Genomic DNA, 17,758 nt, shown 5'->3' on the forward strand with positions numbered 1-17,758 from the left:
ACTGGTCCTGGACAACGTGTTGCTGAGGCATCGGTCAGAAGGAGCGGTGGAGAAGGTGGCCGTCTGACCGATGCTTTCAGACAATTTTTCAGTCCGCAGCCCCAAGGTATGATTGTTTCCAGCAACCATCGCCAGCGTCTGATTTACATGGTGCAGGAATACCTAGGGGCAAGGTCAGATTTGGACACCTTTCCCACCGAAAATCCTCTGACTTACTGGGTCTTGAGTATGGATCACTGGCCAGAGCTTGCACAGTATGCAATTGAGCTACTGGCCTGTCCTGCATTCAGCGTTCTTTCGGAACGCACCTTCAGTGCTGCTGGTGGCTTTGTTACCGATCACAGGGTGCGCCTGTCCACCGAATCAGTTGATCGACTGACCTTCATCAAGATGAATCAGTCTTGGATCACCCACAGCTACCAAGCACCTGAAGCTGATGTAACCAAATAATTTTTTTTGAAATATCACATCCCTTCAAGACTGCCTATGCTGATGCTGAGTGACTGTCCTGTTATGTTGATTGTCTATCCTCTTCCTCCTCCGCTGATATGTTGGAAGAACATTTTTGGGTCTGGGTGATGCCATCAGCCCAATTTTTCTGCCCCTGTTTAACAGGGTCGTTTAATTACAATTTTTGATGCAATGCTTTGCAGCAGGGATAATTCCTGCACTAAAACTAGAGTATATGGGAGAGGTTGCAGTGTCATGGCACCAGCACCAGTGCCTAAGGCCCAATTTGTCTGCCCCTGTTTAACAGGGGCGTTTAATTACAATTTTTGATGCAATGCTTTGCAGCAGAGCTAATTCCTGCACTAAAACTAGAGTATATGGGAGAGGTTGCAGTGTCGTGGCACCAGCACCAGTGCCTAAGGCCCAATTTTTCTGCCCCTGTTTAACAGGGGCGTTTAATTACAATTTTTGATGCAATGCTTTGCAGCAGGGCTAATTCCTGCACTAAAACTAGAGTATATGGGAGAGGTTGCAGTGTCGTGGCACCAGCACCAGTGCCTAAGGCCGAATTTTTCTGCCCCTGTTTAACAGGGGTGTTTAATTACAATTTTGATGCAATGCTTTGCAGCAGGGCTCATTCCTGCACTACAACTAGAGTATATGGGAGAGGTTGCAGTGTCGTGGCACCAGCATCAGTGCCAGCAGCCCAATTTTTCTGCCCCTGTTTAACAGGGACATGTAATTACAATTCTTGATATAATATTTCACAGGAGGGCCCGTTCCTGTGCCCACCCAGAGTAACTGTGAGGACTTATAGTGTTGTGGCACCAGCCCCAAAACCACCAAAGGTCAATTTTTCTACCACTGTTCAACAATGGCATGTAATTACAATTCTTGATATAATCGTTCACAACAAGGCGCTCCAGAGCCCACCAAGAGTCACTTTGAGGGCTTACAATGTTGTGGCAAAACCAACACCTTGTTCCGCCATTTCTGCAGAGCATATAGGGCAGGCCCCTACTTTCAAACATCCAACTTACAAACATCTCCTACTTGCAAACGGAAGGATACAACAGCAAGTGAGATGAAAAAAGACGGATGGCAAAAGAAATTATACAGGGGTGATAACCCTTCCCTATGTTTTCCAAAAAGCTTAAAAATAGTTTTTTTGACTGGAGCTACACTTTAAAAATGTACCAGTTGAAAATTACAAACAGATTCAACTTAACACAACAAATCTACACAGTCCCTGTCTTGTTTGCACCGCCTGTATACTGCTGTTCTGAGTATATAGGGCCTGGGGGCCACACGTATTTCCTTTTTTTAATATGGGTACGGGGTTCCCCTTAATATCCGTACAAGACCCAAAGGGGCTGGTAATGGGCAGGGAGGGCTACCCATGCCATTTTTCTCAATGATTTTCAACCATATTGCAGGAACCAGATATAACATTAAAACCGCAAGCAGTTTTAAATGACATTATTTCCGTTAAATGTCATTTTGTGCAGGGACTGTTCTAAACACGGGAAACACGTGGCACTTCACAGGCATACTATAGACACCCCCCAGGCACGATATTTAAAGCAATATTTCACTTTTTTTTTTCACTTTAATCGGCATTAAAATCAGTGCTCCCGCCAAAACGGACGTTTTTAAAACTTTTTTTTGCAGTGACCCATGTCCCCTGAGGCAGGAGTCAGGTCCCCAAATCCTTTTTAGGACAGTATCTTGCATATTAGCAGTTAAAATTAGCACTTTTAATTTCGAACGTTCAAGTCCCATAGACTTCAATGGGGTTCTAACGTTGGTACGAATTTGGGGTCCGTTCGAAAGTTCTGGTGCGAACCGAACCGGGGGGTGTTCGGTTCATCCCTAATCAGGATGCTTTTTTTCTTCAAGATCTGCTGGAGGGAGGGGTTCACTTTTTGGTTTGCTGCAAATCGGAATGGTCTTCACACGTATGCGTTTTGCGGTGACACTGTACCTAACAAAAATGTATGTATCTGCGTTTCAGTGCCATCTATTTGGAAAGGTATCCCAATGCACATGTACAATAGCTGGCAACAACTCCGCAGTACAACGCACCACAGCACTATGTTGCTGAATTTGATGCAGAGACCCCCATCCCCCGATAATACATTTCAACAAAAATATTCCCATAAGATTATATGAGTAACCACTTGACCTCTGGAAAATTTTACCCCCTTCATGACCAGGCCGTTTTTTGCTATTTAGCACCACGTTACTTTAACTGGCAATTGCGCGGTCAGGCAACGCTATACCCAAATACCATTTTTTTCACACAAATAGAGCTTTCTTTTGGTGGTATTTGACCGCCAATTTTATTTTTATTTTTTGCAATATAAATAAAAAAAATACTGAAACTTTTGGGGAAAAAAAAATTTTTTTTTTTACTTTCTATTATAAAACATATCCAATAAAGATTTTGGACAAAATGTATTTTTCTTTGATAAAAAAAATCCCAATAAGTATATGTCAGTTAGTTTGCATGAAAGTTATAGAGTCCCCAAACTGTGGTATATATATTGGAATTTGTATTTTTTTCTTCTACTAGTAATGGCAGTGATCAGCGACTTATAGTGGGATTGTGACAGTGCGGCGGACAATCTGACACTAATTTATGTTGGGGGGGGGGGACTGACTTAAAGTGGAACTTTAGTCAAAAAACAAGGTCCTCCTAGATGACTTCAGGCTTGTCCTTTTTGCATTGGTATAGCTATGTAAAACATTAAAAATAAGTGCCTATACTATTTAAAATCCAGCAATACACTGTCTCACCCTGGTCTACACATGCTCAGTTGCTCTCCATTTTTAGGCACTGCTGAGTTTGTAGAAGGCTGATCTACTGTTGGCCTTAAAGTGGAATTAAACCCGTCTATTCTTTACAGCCAAGGAAGCTGCTTCTGTTTGATCTGCAACTGCTGCATATGTGATCAGTTATGACACCATCCATTTGATGGTTTGACAGTTTGGTTGAGAACACAAGCAAATGTGACAGTTAGCAATCCCGGCATTCCAGGAATGTAACTGTTTTTTCAAACTGTTAAATCGATGGGTTTCACTTTATGATTTACTGCTGCTCAGGGGCTATGGGCTTCAGCAAATTTGCAGTCTCCAGCAAAAATAAACAGGAACAATGCTGGATGCAATTTACAGCACACACTAACTCTGGTAGCCTAATTATTTGTGTGGAATGTATGTTACTTGCTAAAGAACCTTCTTTTTTATCAAGTTGTTTTGTGTAAAGTTAATGACACTGAAATCACCAGTGGCACTAATACAGTGATCAGTGCTAATAATATGCACTGTCACTGTACTAATGACACTGGCTTGGAAGAGGTTAACATTTAGGGGCAATCAAGGAACAATATTTACTGAATGTACTGTGTGCTATTTTTACTTGCTTTGCAGAGAGAAAAAACACGGCACATTGCTGTTGTCTGTAGAGAGTTCTGTGTTGTTTACCAACACAGGGCTCTCTTCTGTCATTCGCTCTCATAAATCATTGGAGAGGACCCGCTCATTGGCTTGTAATGCAACGAATGACAGCTTGGGTTTCTGGGTACGCATGTGCAAATGGACCGAGAAGAAAGCTTTGACGTACAGGTACGTTACGGCGCATGTATGAGCTGCCCTGTCACCAGTGGCGGCCGCTCCATTAGGGGCACAGGGGCGCCACCCCCCCATCCATGTGTCCAGCCCCCTCATCTACACGCATGGACGCATGGATTCCTAAAGCCGTGTACACACGATTGGAAATTCGGTCAGCAAAAGACAGATGAGAGCTTTTGGTCGGAAAATGCGACCGTGTGTATGCTCCATCGGACTTTTGCTGGCCAAATTTCGGCCAGCAAAAGATTGGGAGCAGGTTCTCAATTTTTTCGGTCGGAGAAAGTTCCTATCCAAAAATGCGTTCGTGTGTATGCAATTCCGACTCGCAAAAACTCGCGCATGCTCAGATTCAACTACGAGACGGAAGCTATTGGATACTGACTGTTGAACTTCCTTTTTCTAGTCCCGTCATATGTGCCATACGTCACCACGTTCTTGGTGGCCAGAATTTGATGTGACCGTGTCTATGCAAGACAGCTTGAGCGAAATCCCGTCGGAATTCTGTCAGGAAAACCATCAGAGCCAAATTCTGATTGTGTGTACGCAGTGTGATTAGAGCCAGAGGCTCTAATAGGCTTCAAGAAAGGGTAGGCTCGGGGCGCAGAGCACCCACTAGTGTGACCATAGTGAATGAATATTCGCTATTGTCTCCCTCATTCTCCTTCCGGCAAGTCAGGAAGCCCCTATTGGCCAGAGAATCTTAGCACTCCCTGGCCAATCGTGTCTCAGGACACACTTCCTGTTCCTGTGTGACTGGGAGAAGAATGTCTCTCTGTGTGCCCCCTGGCATAACCGGACAGGGCGGCCCCGTGTCTTCCTGCCTCCATAAGGTAAGGCATCCGGGGGGGGGGGGGGGGGCCTCGGTGTCTGCCGTTGTTCTACCAAAAACTGTCCCCCCATCGGATAGTGTCCGCCCCGTACATCGCAGGCCCAGTGCTTGCGCTGTAGGGAGGACAAGGAGACTCCGAAAGTGTCCGAAGATGAACGGCGCTCTTGCTAGTACCTTCTGCGATGAGTCCAGGTTCAAGCCCCACCATGCAAGTGGACATATGGTAGCACTTAGTAACAGGGCCCCTCAATTCGCTCGCCACGCTTCGGGCACAACCTTGCTGCGCTCGGCAATTTTTTATTCTAACTCTATGTCCACTTGGATGGTGGGGCTTGAACCTGGACTCACCACGCAGGCGTCGTTCATCTTCAGAGACCTTCGGCGTCTCCTTGTCCTCCACACTGCGCAAGCGCACTACAGGGCAGACTCTATCCGATGGGGGACAATATTCGACACAACACCGTCCGTCTCCCGCGGGGGGCGGCAGAGAATGGGTGGTGTTAGTTTGTACCGCCCCCCAAAATTTGGAGCAACAGACGGGTCTGCGAGAGAGTATTTTACATATTTTAAGCATGTTATTTACCTGCTGGATGGGCGGGGGGACCTGCAGTAAAAAAATAATGCTAACCCAAAAAAAAATCTGACCATCTCTTATTGCGGACGTTGCAAGGAGGAAAATGCCCTCTTTGAGACTGAAGGTTCGCTTAAAGGAACGGCCATGATTTTAGAAAGAGGGACAGGTAACCTTTAAAGTGGTTGTAAACCCTTACAAACCACTTTGACCTACAGGTAAGCCTAGATTAAGGCTTACCTGCAGGTCCAAGAAATATCTCCTAAACCTATACGGTTTAGGAGATATTTACCTGAAGACAGCCACCGCTGTCTACGGCGCATGCCGTAGACAGCGGCGCGCAGGCGCACTGGGTAAGCCGCAGATCGCAGCGATATGCCGCGAGTGTCGGGTCCCGTGCGCATGCGCGGGAGTGACATCATCGCTGCTCCGGTGAATCACAGTGCCGGAGCAGCGAGACCCACCAAGAAGATGGACGCTCCGGACTACAGGGGACAGCGGTGACATCGCTGGCTCCTGTGTCAGGTAAGTGACACATAATGGGCTACTATGCGATACATAGTATTCCATTATGCTTTACCTTTGCAGGGAATCAAAGAGGAAGTAAACCCATCAGGCTTTACTTCCTCTTTAACCTAAAAGAAGAATTATCCCTTTCCAGTGGTAACGACAACGTCCAGTATTCTACTATTTTCACTCTCGATGAACTGCTATTAGTGTATAGGGCACATTCATAACAAACAAGGGGGAAAACTATGTTCTACAGAAATTGCGTCTTTGTGTCTCGCTGGGAAGTGCAGAGAAGAACAACGACACCACGTGACGTGCTTAATTGCACCTGCTACTCGGTAGACGTATCTCTGGAAATAATTATAATTAGCTGGCAATTATGAATTGTACAGAATAATGTCTGAAGCGCTTATTATAGTGTCACATATTTTTGTGCTGTATTAAAGATTTCACATTGTTTCAAGATACACTGTCATTTCATAATGTGCACATTCTTCCTCCTGGGTGAATCATTGTTACACCGATACACTGATTCTGAACTTACCGTGAAAGAACCCAATTTAGGGCCGGTTCACACTGCAGGCGATGCGAGGCGACACCGACTTGCCTCGCCGCGACCTGCCGCGACCTGCCGCGACCTCAGCGGCAACTTGCAGATGACTTCTGTATAGAAGTCAATGCAAGTCGCCCCGAGGTTGCCCGAAAGTAGTACAGGAACCTTTTTTCTGAGTCGGAGCGACTCGAGTCGCTCCTCTCAGAACGGTTCCATTGTACAGAACGGGGGCGACTTGTAAGATAGCGGCGAGGCGAGTCGTGTCGCCTCGCATCGCCCGCAGTGTGAACCGGCCCTAAGGTAAAGAGAACTATATCCATTCATGTTATGTAATATGTATTAGTGATTATTTTATATGTTTAAAGTGCTATGTTTTCTTCCTTAGGCTTGTTTCCAGTATAAGCCAGTATAGGAATAGATGCAATGTATTAGGAATGTATGCAATGAGAGATTGTCATTTGCCCTATGCATTCATTTTTTGATGTAATTGCTGTAGACGATTTAGTGAACTCATTACGGAGGATATATAAAGATAGTTCCGCACCGTGTTTCCCAGCTTCTGGTGAAGTCATTTTTGATGACGAAACGCGTCATGTTAGGACGTACAATGCGGTGTGTAGGGCTCTAGGTGGAATGCACGCTAACAGACCTGAGCCTCTTAAAGTGGTTGTAAACCCTTATGTTAAATAACTGAAAACTTTGCAACATCTTTATTTTTCTGCTGCCATAGTTCTTATGAGCCCCAATGTATGGCTTTCTAGTCAAAGAATTTGTAAACCTTATGCCGCGTACACACGACCAGACTTTTGGACAGCAAAGGTCAGACGGAACTAATCCGCCGGACAATTCGATCGTGTGTGGGCTTCATCAGACCTTTGCTGTCTAAAAATCAGACAGACTTTAGATTTAAAACATGTTTCAAATCTTTCAGACGGACTCGAGTCCGGTCGAAAAATCAGTTTGTCTGTATGCTAGTCCAACAGACGAAAACCGACCCTAGGGCAGCTATTGGCTACTGGCTATGAACTTCCTTATTCTAGTCCTGTCGTACGTCATCACGTTTGAATCCGTCGGACTTTGGTGTGCTTGTGTGTGACCAAGTCCGTTCGTTCGGAAAGTCCGTCTGAACTCGGCCGAAAGTCCGTCGGGAAGACCGTCGGGCCCAATCCATCGAAAAGTCTGGTCGTGTGTACGCGGCACTACAGACCACTTTTCGCTACAGGTAAGCCTATAATAAGACTTACCTGTAGCTACCCAGGATGTCTCCTGAACCTACACGGTTTAGGAGATATCCCCTGTATTTGCATGTGCCAACATCATCGGCACATACGCACTGACACAAACTGAAGCAATGTGCTGTTGCTTCAGTGAGTGTGCCATTACCACGCGCATGCGTGGGACTGACATCATCACGGCTCAGGTCAATCCCAGCATCGGAGCCATAAGACCCGGAGGTAACCCCTGGAAGTGATGTCGCCGGCCAGTGCTGTGTACGGGCACCGCAGTGAGGGCGTCTATCTCAGGTGAGTATTACATAATCAGCTAGTATGCTATGCATACTAGCTGATTATGCCTTTGTCTTGCAGGTGTTTTTTTTTTAATTATTCTCAAAGTGGGTTTACAGCCACTTTAAGCCTTTTTTATGGTTTATTTGATGCTACTTATGCCATCACAGGAAAAGCTTACACTAATCCTGGTTGGAAACTGTACCTGGTTTTAAACATTTTTAAATAATGAGAAAAAACATTTATGGAGCCCTTGGATTACCCTTGGATTAGGGATCACAGTAAGGCCGCGTACACACGGGTGGATTGTCTGCCCAACTAAGTTCGTCAGACAATCCGACAGACAGTCCGTTCAACTTTTGAATGAACGGACTTGACCACACACGATGAACAGACAGTCCGCTGAAAACTTGCGTGATGACGTGTACAGCACATACGACGGGACTAGAAAAACGACGTCCAATACACTGCAATGCAACCTTCGGCCGTGTAAATCCTTTCTGAGCATGCGCCATACTTAGTCCGTCCAACTTGCCTACACACGAGCGGACTGTCCGCTGAAACCAAGTTTGGACAGACAAAACCAAGTTTGGACGGACAAAATTACGGAAATTCCGAAAGACAAAGTCCGTCAGACTGTCCGCTGAAAAAGTCCGCTGAAGCCCACACACGAGCGGATTGTCCGCTGAAACACGGTTCAGCGGACTAAGTTGGGCAGACAATCCGCCCGTGTGTACGCGGCCTAAGGAGACTACAATTGGAGGTGGTTTATCAATCTTCTGGTCACTGAGACCGCACAAGCTCATTTGACCTCTCTTATTGTATGATATTGAGGGCCAACTACACTAGAGGGACATGCGATGCATAGAAATACCAGAGGAACACCGTACTTCATAATTGTAGGCCACATTGCTACATACATGTTTAATAATCATTTATAATAATTTATATATTGTGTTTGCACATTTAATAAGTGAGGTTTTGTTTTCATTCGATAACAGCAAGCGTTGTTTGTATATTGTTTTGAAGTTTATACTCTAGGCACGAGTGTTTACTAAGCCAGTAGGCCTTGTCCCTATGTCCCTATCCCTGCCAATCATCTGCTGTGACAACATCAAAACAATCCACCATCCAAATAATGAGCCGCTCACTGAAGATGTTCAACTCCAGTCAATGTTTGTTTGGTGTTAGAAATTCTGTATATTGCCCTACAGAACAGATAGTCCACAGTCCACCTGGGCTTTGCTGCTTAACTGCAGACAGGAAAAGGGAAAATTTTACATTTTAGTATACAGAGAAAAGACATAGAGTTTAGCATAGATGCAGCTACAACATGTAAACACTGCCATCTACTGGCTGATGGATCTGTTGCACAAAATACATGAACAATGTATTCCAACACCCCCACTCAACAACTACTCCTTATATTCATCCTATTTCGGATCTCAGTGCTATAAATGTTTCAGTTTACTAAGAGATGTCATCTCTTCATCACCAGCTCTGATCCACATTTGTTTCTCTTGAGTTGGAAGTCTTTGAATCTTATTCCCTGAATCTGGCTCTGGTTTTAATGCAATGTGAGCAACATAGGACAGACATTTGGCTGGGATGTCTTTATTGCTTCTGGTGGATTTCTTGATTGAAGCCTCTTGTGGTCTGGTCTGGCTTCTTCTTTTACAATATTTTTACTGTCTGCATTCCTTTCTATTTCTGTATCACTTTGTGTCAGGGCCTAGACTTCAACCTGGGACATCTGCTGTGTCTGGCAATGACTCTGCTTGCTGAGCCACCTGAAATGCTGGACAGTTCCCTGGACAATTCCTTGAATGATCCTATCTTGAATCGTACATAGTTACATAATAGGTAAGGTTGAATAAAGACAATAGTCGATCCAGTTCAACATGTGTAGGTGTATGTGTGTTAGTGTCGATAATCATTTCCCATATCCTTGTATGTTGTGTTCTCTAAGATGCATGTCCAAGAGTCTTTTAAAAATATCTATACTCCCCGCTGACACCACCAATTGTGGAAAAGAGTTCCACATCCTTATCGCCCAGACAGTGAAAAACCCCCCCTGTGCAGCTTAAGGTTAAACTGCTTCTCCTCCAATCTCATTGTGTGGCCCCATGTCCTCTTACACTTCCTGAGACTGAATCGGTTTTTCCTATGCTGGGATCACCATTGATATATTTGTAAATCGCTAACATGTCCCTTCTCAAGAGTTTCTTCTCCAGCGAGAATACATTTTGTGCTTGTAGTCGTTCCCCATAATTGAGGTCCTCCAGTTCCCTTATTAATTACGTTGCTTTTCTTTGGACTCTCTCCAGCTCCAGCACAACCCATGTTGTTTGTCTTGAACCTTGAACTCTTTGCACCTCCCACGAACTTCCTCATTTAACCACTACAATACAGGGCACTTTCACCCCCTTCCTTCCCAGCCCAATTTTCAGCTTTCATCGCTCTAGAGCTTTCAGTGACAATTGCGCGGTCATGCTACTCTGTACCCAAATGAAATTGTTATCATTTTGTTCGCACAAATAGAGCTTTATTTTGGTGTTATTTATTCACGACTCCGTTTTTTTTCTTTTGTGATATAAGCGCAAAAATAGCGGAAATTTGGAAAAAAAACAATATTTTCTTTTTTCTATTTGAAAAGAAATCCAATAAAATCAAATTTTGTCATAAATTTAAGCCAAAATGTATTCTGCTACATGTTTTTGGTAAAAAAAATTCCGTTAAGTCAGGGGTTGACAAATTTGCTTGGAATCTAGGAGCCAGCTAAAAAAGTTAGGAGCCGGGTCCGTGATGGCGATCCGGACCTGTCCCTGGCCTGACATGGAGACAAGTGAGGGGAAGATAGCCCCAAGCCCCCCACCTGTCTCCAAGTCATTGCCCCCCATAGCTCTTAGAGGGACATTTTTTTTTTTTTTTTTCAAATGACAATTTTTTTTTTTAAATTGCATTTTAGTGTAAATATGAGATGTGAGGTCTCTCTGACCCCAGATCTCATATACAAGAGGACCTGTCATGCTTTTTTCTATTACAAGGGATTTTTACATTCCTTGTAATAGGAACAAAAGTGACACACATTTTTTTTTTTTTTTTTTTTAAAGAACAGTGAAAAAAATAAAAATAAAAGTTAAAATAAAAAAAAAATATTTTAAACGCGCCCTGTCCCGCCAAGCTTGCGTGCAGAAGCGAACGCATATATGAAAGCGGTGTTCAAACCACACATGTGAGGTATCGCTGCGATCGGTAGAGTGAGAGCAATAATTCTAGCCCCAGACCTCCTCTGTAACTTAAAAAGTGCAACCTGTAGAATTTTTTAAATGTCGCCTATGGAGATTTTAAAGGGTAAAAGTTTGTCGCCATTCGATGAGCGGGCGCAATTTTGAAGCATGACATGTTTGGTATCGATTTACTCGACGCAACATTATCTTTCACAATATTAAAAAAAATTGGGCTAACTTTACTGTCTTATTTTTTTTTTTTTTATTAAATACATTTTCCCCAAAAAAGTGCGCTTGTAAGTCCGCTGTGCAAATACGGTGTGACAAACAGTATTGCAACGACCACCATTTTATTCTCTAGGGTGTTAGAATAAAATATATATATAATTTTTAGGGGTTCTGAGTAAAGGGAAGAAAGATAGGCTGGCAGACAGGGAAAATTAGCATTACATCCATTAGCATTGCTGGTTGTAATTCCAACGGCCACCACAAGAGGGCGCCAGATTACAGAAGGAACCATAGGATCGTAGAAGGCCTCAAAGCCGGGGGCTAAATTACCGGCCGGCGGCGGCGCGGCCCGACGCGATCGCGCCGGGGGGGGGCCACGGAGACAGCATACCCCCAGCTGTGCTGCCCCAGGCGCCAGGTCTGGAATTCTAGTCGCAAATGCGACCGGGCGCCCGGGTTTTGTCGAGCCCTGCGTTAAGTGTATAATAATTGGTTTGTGTGATCACGGACATATGTACGCAAATGATCATGTACATATGTGTGCAGGTGATCACGTACATATGTGTGCAGATAATCATTGGGACATGTGATTTTAGTGGGACATATGTGGGGGACATGTTTTTATTATTAGGGACATGTTTTTTTATTATTTGGGGACATGTATGTTTTGGGGACATGTGTGTTTTGGGGACATATGTGGGGACTGTGTTTGTACTGTGTGGTGTGTTGTGTGTTTACACTACACTGATGATCAGTGAGTAAAAAGCTGTAAAAAGCAGCCCATACTCACTGATCATCAGCCGGCTGCAGCGTTCTGCTCTCCTCTCCTCAGCGGTGACTTCCGTGTGAGGAGAGGAGAGCCGATTGCCTAGCAACCGGCTGTTTGTTTACATCACATGACGGCCGTGATTGAACACGGCCGTCATGTGATCAGGAGGGCCAATCACAGAGCCCTCCTGCCGATCTGAGATGTGCCGTGTCCGGGTGACACGAGCACATCGGGATTGCGCCGCTGCGCGGGCGCGCGCGATCCCGCTACTCCTGAAGGACGTTCCTGAACGTCCTATCAGGAGTAGACGGCTCCCACCCGGCCGTATATATGCATTGGCCGGGTGGGAAGTGGTTAAGCAATGTCTCTGTTCTTCCTGTTTGCCAGATTATTGTGCTCCCTGCAGCCAATATCTCACTTTTGTCTCTCAGTCCGTATCCTTGCTACCATTTGTTACCAACCTTTGGCTTGTTCCTCGACTACCCTTCTGCTTAATCCCAACCTGCAACCATTAGTTACTGACCTTTTGGCTTGTTTCCTGACCTTCTGCTTGATCTTTACCTGCTAAATCTACTACTGGACCCCGCCTGTTCACCTCTTTGGTGGGGCAAGCCTGAGGTCCATGACCTCGAAACAACATTCAGCAAAACCCATCTCCACCATCATTAGCTCCACTGCTATAGCTACTGTTTTCCGAGCCTGACTCCAGGCCATGAAACTTTGTTGCTTATCTTTATGTGACACTGATGTGAACTCCAGGGCCTTGGCACAGGGCTGATTGCAGGGAATCAGAAAGAATTCAAGGCTGGCCTGTAAGTGGTACAAGGGTTTGGGTTTGTCTAACATCAAGACAAGCCAAATTAGATTGTTTTAACTCCAACTTCTGTGCTACCAAGAATGTTTTCTGTCCATGCTCAATGACAACCCCACAGCTTTCAATGAACACTGTATGAATAAAGACTCTTGAAGTGCTTATAGCTATCATCCTAACATATTTCAGGCAGCAGGAGCTGGCTGGGAGGTGCTTAGGCAGACCTACATGATAGGCAGCATGAAGATGCATATTCACAGTCCAGTGAGGAGGCTCCTAGATAGCAAAAAAACTTGCCACAAATTTGTGGCAGTGTTGAATTTTTCACTGGCAAGTTGTACACTTGCAAAGCACTTCAAGCACAAGTTCTAGTTGACACTTTTCCAATTTGTAGCAAATTTTGGTGGCAAGTATCTAGCAAGAGAAAAGTTGCAGTGGTGAGTCTACAGCAAGAGCTCTGCAAGTCTACAGCATGAAAATCCAGCCACAGTGACCCCTGTGGTGGGAAGACTATTACACAACATAATTGAACCAGTACTTGCAGCAGACTTGCAGAATGTTTGCAAAAAAATATGATCTGGAGTCATGCAATGTGGACTTTCTGCAATTGTGCAACAAACTTGTAAAGCCTGGCAAGTCTAGCAATAGCTTAGCAAGTCATTTTCAAACTGGCAGCACAATTGCTTGCTATCTGAGCTCGAGGCAGGTAGGTGACATATAAGGCTACAATCTTACCACCAGGGATGTGTGTATCACAAGACTGGCTGAACAGAATTACATATTTTGCCAGATACCACAGTTATCATACAATATATGGTCAAATGTGTCTATCACACCTATATGAGTTTGTTGGACAGCCCAGTCAAAAACCCAATCCAATTGGTTGCTCTCCCTCATTGTGGCTATACAGCCTCCAGTCTTCTAGGAAGGCTTTATATAAGCTTTTGGAGGGTATATGTGGGAATTTGTGCCTATTAAGCTAAAAAGCATTCGCGAGCTTAGGTACTGGTGTTAGATGAGAGGACCTGACTACCAACTGGTGCTAAAATTCATCCCAAAGGTGTTCGGTAGGGTAGGGTTGAGGCCCCTTGAGTTCCTCAACACATTAAACCATCAATCCATGTCTTTATGGAGCTTACTTGTAGTTATGCAGGTACAGAAGGTCTGAAGTACACAATTGTCTACAATGTCTTTTGTATGCTGTATCATTACCAATACTCCTCAGTGGAAACATCTGAACTCATTCATTTGTAGGGCTGTCCACATTCCTTTAGCTGCATAGGTCACGTTTCCTCCAACTTTTGGCCACATAATGTATGTTTTGTGTGTTTATCCTACATTACACCTCATTTTCTTGCATCTCTACCACTGTTATAGACAGGAGAAGGCTGGCTGGTTATAAACCATCGAATAGTGTGTATGTGAGGGGGCAGAGCGAATGCACATCAGTTCAATACAATGCAGTATATAAGTTAGTGACTGATGGCGTTAGCTTACCTTCTGTGTGTGAGTATCCCTCTGCTGTGACTTTCCACTGGACGAGTACTCCCAGTAAGCTGAGCACAGGCCAGATCCCGAGGATGACCCAGCTGTACCAGCAGACGGGCTGTGGAGGGTCAACCTTCATGCGCTGGTACACGTACTGCACCAGAAGAAAGAGCTCAATGAAGTAATCCACAGTCACAGTCATGATGGCACTGCCAAAGACAGCAGTGGAGAGTGTGGTGAAGAAGCGCTGCCACTGTAAGGTCAACACGGCAAAGAGCATCCCAATCCCGAGCAGAAGCGCCACCGGAACCCAGACGGTGCGCGGGTGGTAAAACTGTTCCATGACGATTAGCGCTGCTATGGCAAGCAGTAGCCCTAGCAACAAGCCCACCATGAACAGTCCAACGCTCCTCACCAGCATGGTAACCAGTCCACAAAGGACACCGATGCCCAGGCCAATGCCAACGCTGGCTTCCACACTCAGCTGCGTGTCCAGAACCCGTTCCTTATAGCAGAGCATGAAGATGACCACTGAGCCAAACATCAGACCCGTCAAGAACATGACAGCCTTGAAGCAGCGGTAACCTGCAAGGGACAATTGGATAGCAATCAGAACATCATAATCATGTGCAGGTTACATTGGATTACTCATCATTTTTTAGTAATAGTGAGAGAATAAAAATATAAGAGGCATCTAAAGACTATATATTTATTAGACGCATATAATAAAGTCTTCTTCCTAACGTACTGTATATTCACAATTTTTTTTTTTTCGTCGTATCAAAGTCAGGCTCCAAAGTTGCACTGAAAGTCGTGCGACCTTGGAGTCAGGCCTTACGCTATCCAAAATGCTACTAATTTCTAAATTCTGCAATCTCTGTTTTATCCTTCAAACCTTTCGCTATTTTGTTGCCCTTCTCTGGACTCTTTCTATCTTATTCAAATATTTTGAATAATATCAAAGTGATTTATTTATAAGTGAGGTCCTCAGAAATGGATGCAGAATTATACAGCCAGCCATAAACTAGTAGACTTCCTGAAGAACGTTTGTAGGAACATTCATATGAAAAGGAAAAATCTGTATTTTCGATGACTTGACAAGTGACATTTGAAAGTACAGAGCGTTTCGCAATACAAGCTGTTTTTTTTTTTTTTAAATCCTGACTCGATTTGTGAGCATTGTCTTGCAAGATGAGCAGGATGCAAGCCTCTGGGGTGTGCAGTACCGCATGTGGCCAGAGGTGCAGTGACGCTCGGAGACACTCCGCTCCCCAGTGTCTCAGAGTGTTTGAGTGTCTCCAGCGCCCCCCCACCTCTGGCCACATGTGGTACTGCATACACTAATAGTGACACTGGAATAAATTATCTGCGTTTCCATTGATTCCTATGGGGACACACTCGCTTTGATATATGAGTGCTTTGGATTACAAGCATGCTTCTGGAACGATTATGCTTGTAATCCAAGGTAAAACTGTATTCCAAAAAAGGTTTGCTTTTAACATTCGATTCTGAAATGAACGGAATTACCCAAACAAAAAAAGTATTTATTAATTTGACCAGTGGTGGTGCGTCCATAAGAGTGTGTGGGCGCCGCCCCTCTCTCTAGCCACCCCTATCTGTGTAGCATGCATAGATTCATGCATTGCATGAATCTATCCATGGCCACTGTAGACACCCACTATTCAGGCGTCCGGCCCCTTTTTGGGTGCCTGAATTATAGCGGCGGGGGTGTTCAAAAAAGGTGAACTGCGAGCGCAAAGCATTGCGCACGCAGTTCACCCAGCTGGGTCAGCAAAGCAAATTAATATTTGCTTTGCTAACATTGAGCCACCTCTTAGGCAATCAGGAGGCATGGATCTAATACCCGTCACCTGAATGGCTGAAGGCACAGGCATCTTGAACGGAAGAGAGCAGAGGAACAGAATGGGAGGGGACAGAGATCCACGGATGGACACAGGAGCACGCTGCTGTTACCTGCTGCATGTCCCACACCTCGCCACCATCACCCGCCACCAGGATGGGGTAAGTGTGTGCCAGTCAGACGATAAGCAGGGGTCACAGAGGCAGCATATGATGGGCACACACAGGCTGCATATGATGTACACACACAGGCTGCATATGATGGGCACACAGGTGCTGTATGGTGGGCACAGGTGCTTTATGGTGGGCACACAGGCTACATACGGGCACACAGGCTGCATATGATGAGCACAGGCTACATATGATGGGCACACAGGCTGCATATGATGGGCACACAGGCTGCATATGATGGGTACACAGGCTACATTTGATGGGGCACAGTCGCTGCATTTGATGGGGCACAGTGGCTGGAGTTGATGGCACAGTGGCTGTCGAATCACTGACCTTCAGAACTTAACCTTTCTCCCTTTCAAATTGTTATACTTCACGCTACAACTCAACCTTAAACAATTAACCTCACCCTTGCACTAAACTTTACTTCTAAAACCTAACTCTCAACACCTTACCTAATCCTAAAACCTAAACCCCAACACTTAACCGAACCCTAAAACGTAACTTAGCTCCTAAAACTTAAAGCAGAACTTCACCCAAAAGGGGAAGTTTCACTTGTTTGCATCCCCCTATGCATTGCCACATTTGGCACTTTTTTGGGGATGCGGTTACCTGGTTTTGACAGGTACCCACTCCCACTTCCAGTCAGATCACCACAGTGATCTGAGCAGAAGTTCGTCCCCCCTCCTCCTTCCCCCCCCACAGGTCCCAGAAGACTGCGGGACCATTTAAAAAGCACAGTCAATCGCGGCAGACCTGTACTGCGATTTGAGGTGTCATACAAATCAAAGGTATCTGGAATGCGAGTCCTACGTTTTGTCATTCACACCTCAGCACTGTCAAATCGCACGCAGATTCGTGGCATATCTGCCAGCGATTTGAAATTCTGTAGTGTGAGTGCAGCCTTACCCTAATACATTAATTTTGATCCTTCAAATGTATCCTGAAGCCCAAACCTTCACCTAACAGGAACCCCCCCCCCCCCCTTCATATCCTAACCCTAAACTTGACACTAATGTCACGTACACACAACCAATTTTTCCAGCTGAAAAGGTCCGACATATTACAATCATGTGTGGGCTTCATCTGACTTTTTTCTTCAAAAATTCAGACGGACGTAGAAATAGAAAGGTTCAAATCTGTCCGACGG

At 44.9% G+C, this 17,758-nt stretch overlaps 1 protein-coding gene across 2 annotated transcripts in view; it reads right to left on the reverse strand.

Annotated features, from left to right (window-relative positions):
* The window catches only part of TMEM198 (transmembrane protein 198), an 83,131-nt gene that overhangs the window by 30,563 nt on the left and 34,810 nt on the right, over positions 1–17,758 (reverse strand). For both annotated transcript variants that reach the window (XM_077447795.1, XM_077447796.1), the window contains exon 3: positions 14,587–15,162. In XM_077447795.1, the coding sequence (XP_077303921.1) occupies positions 14,587–15,162 (576 nt within the window). The remainder of the gene's footprint in view (positions 1–14,586; positions 15,163–17,758) is intronic.

Source organism: Lithobates pipiens, unplaced genomic scaffold (genome assembly GCF_037356315.1).
Source record: "Lithobates pipiens isolate NorthernLeopardFrog02 unplaced genomic scaffold, aLitPip1_a1.2 Scaffold_22, whole genome shotgun sequence".
NCBI lineage: Eukaryota > Metazoa > Chordata > Amphibia > Anura > Ranidae > Lithobates > Lithobates pipiens.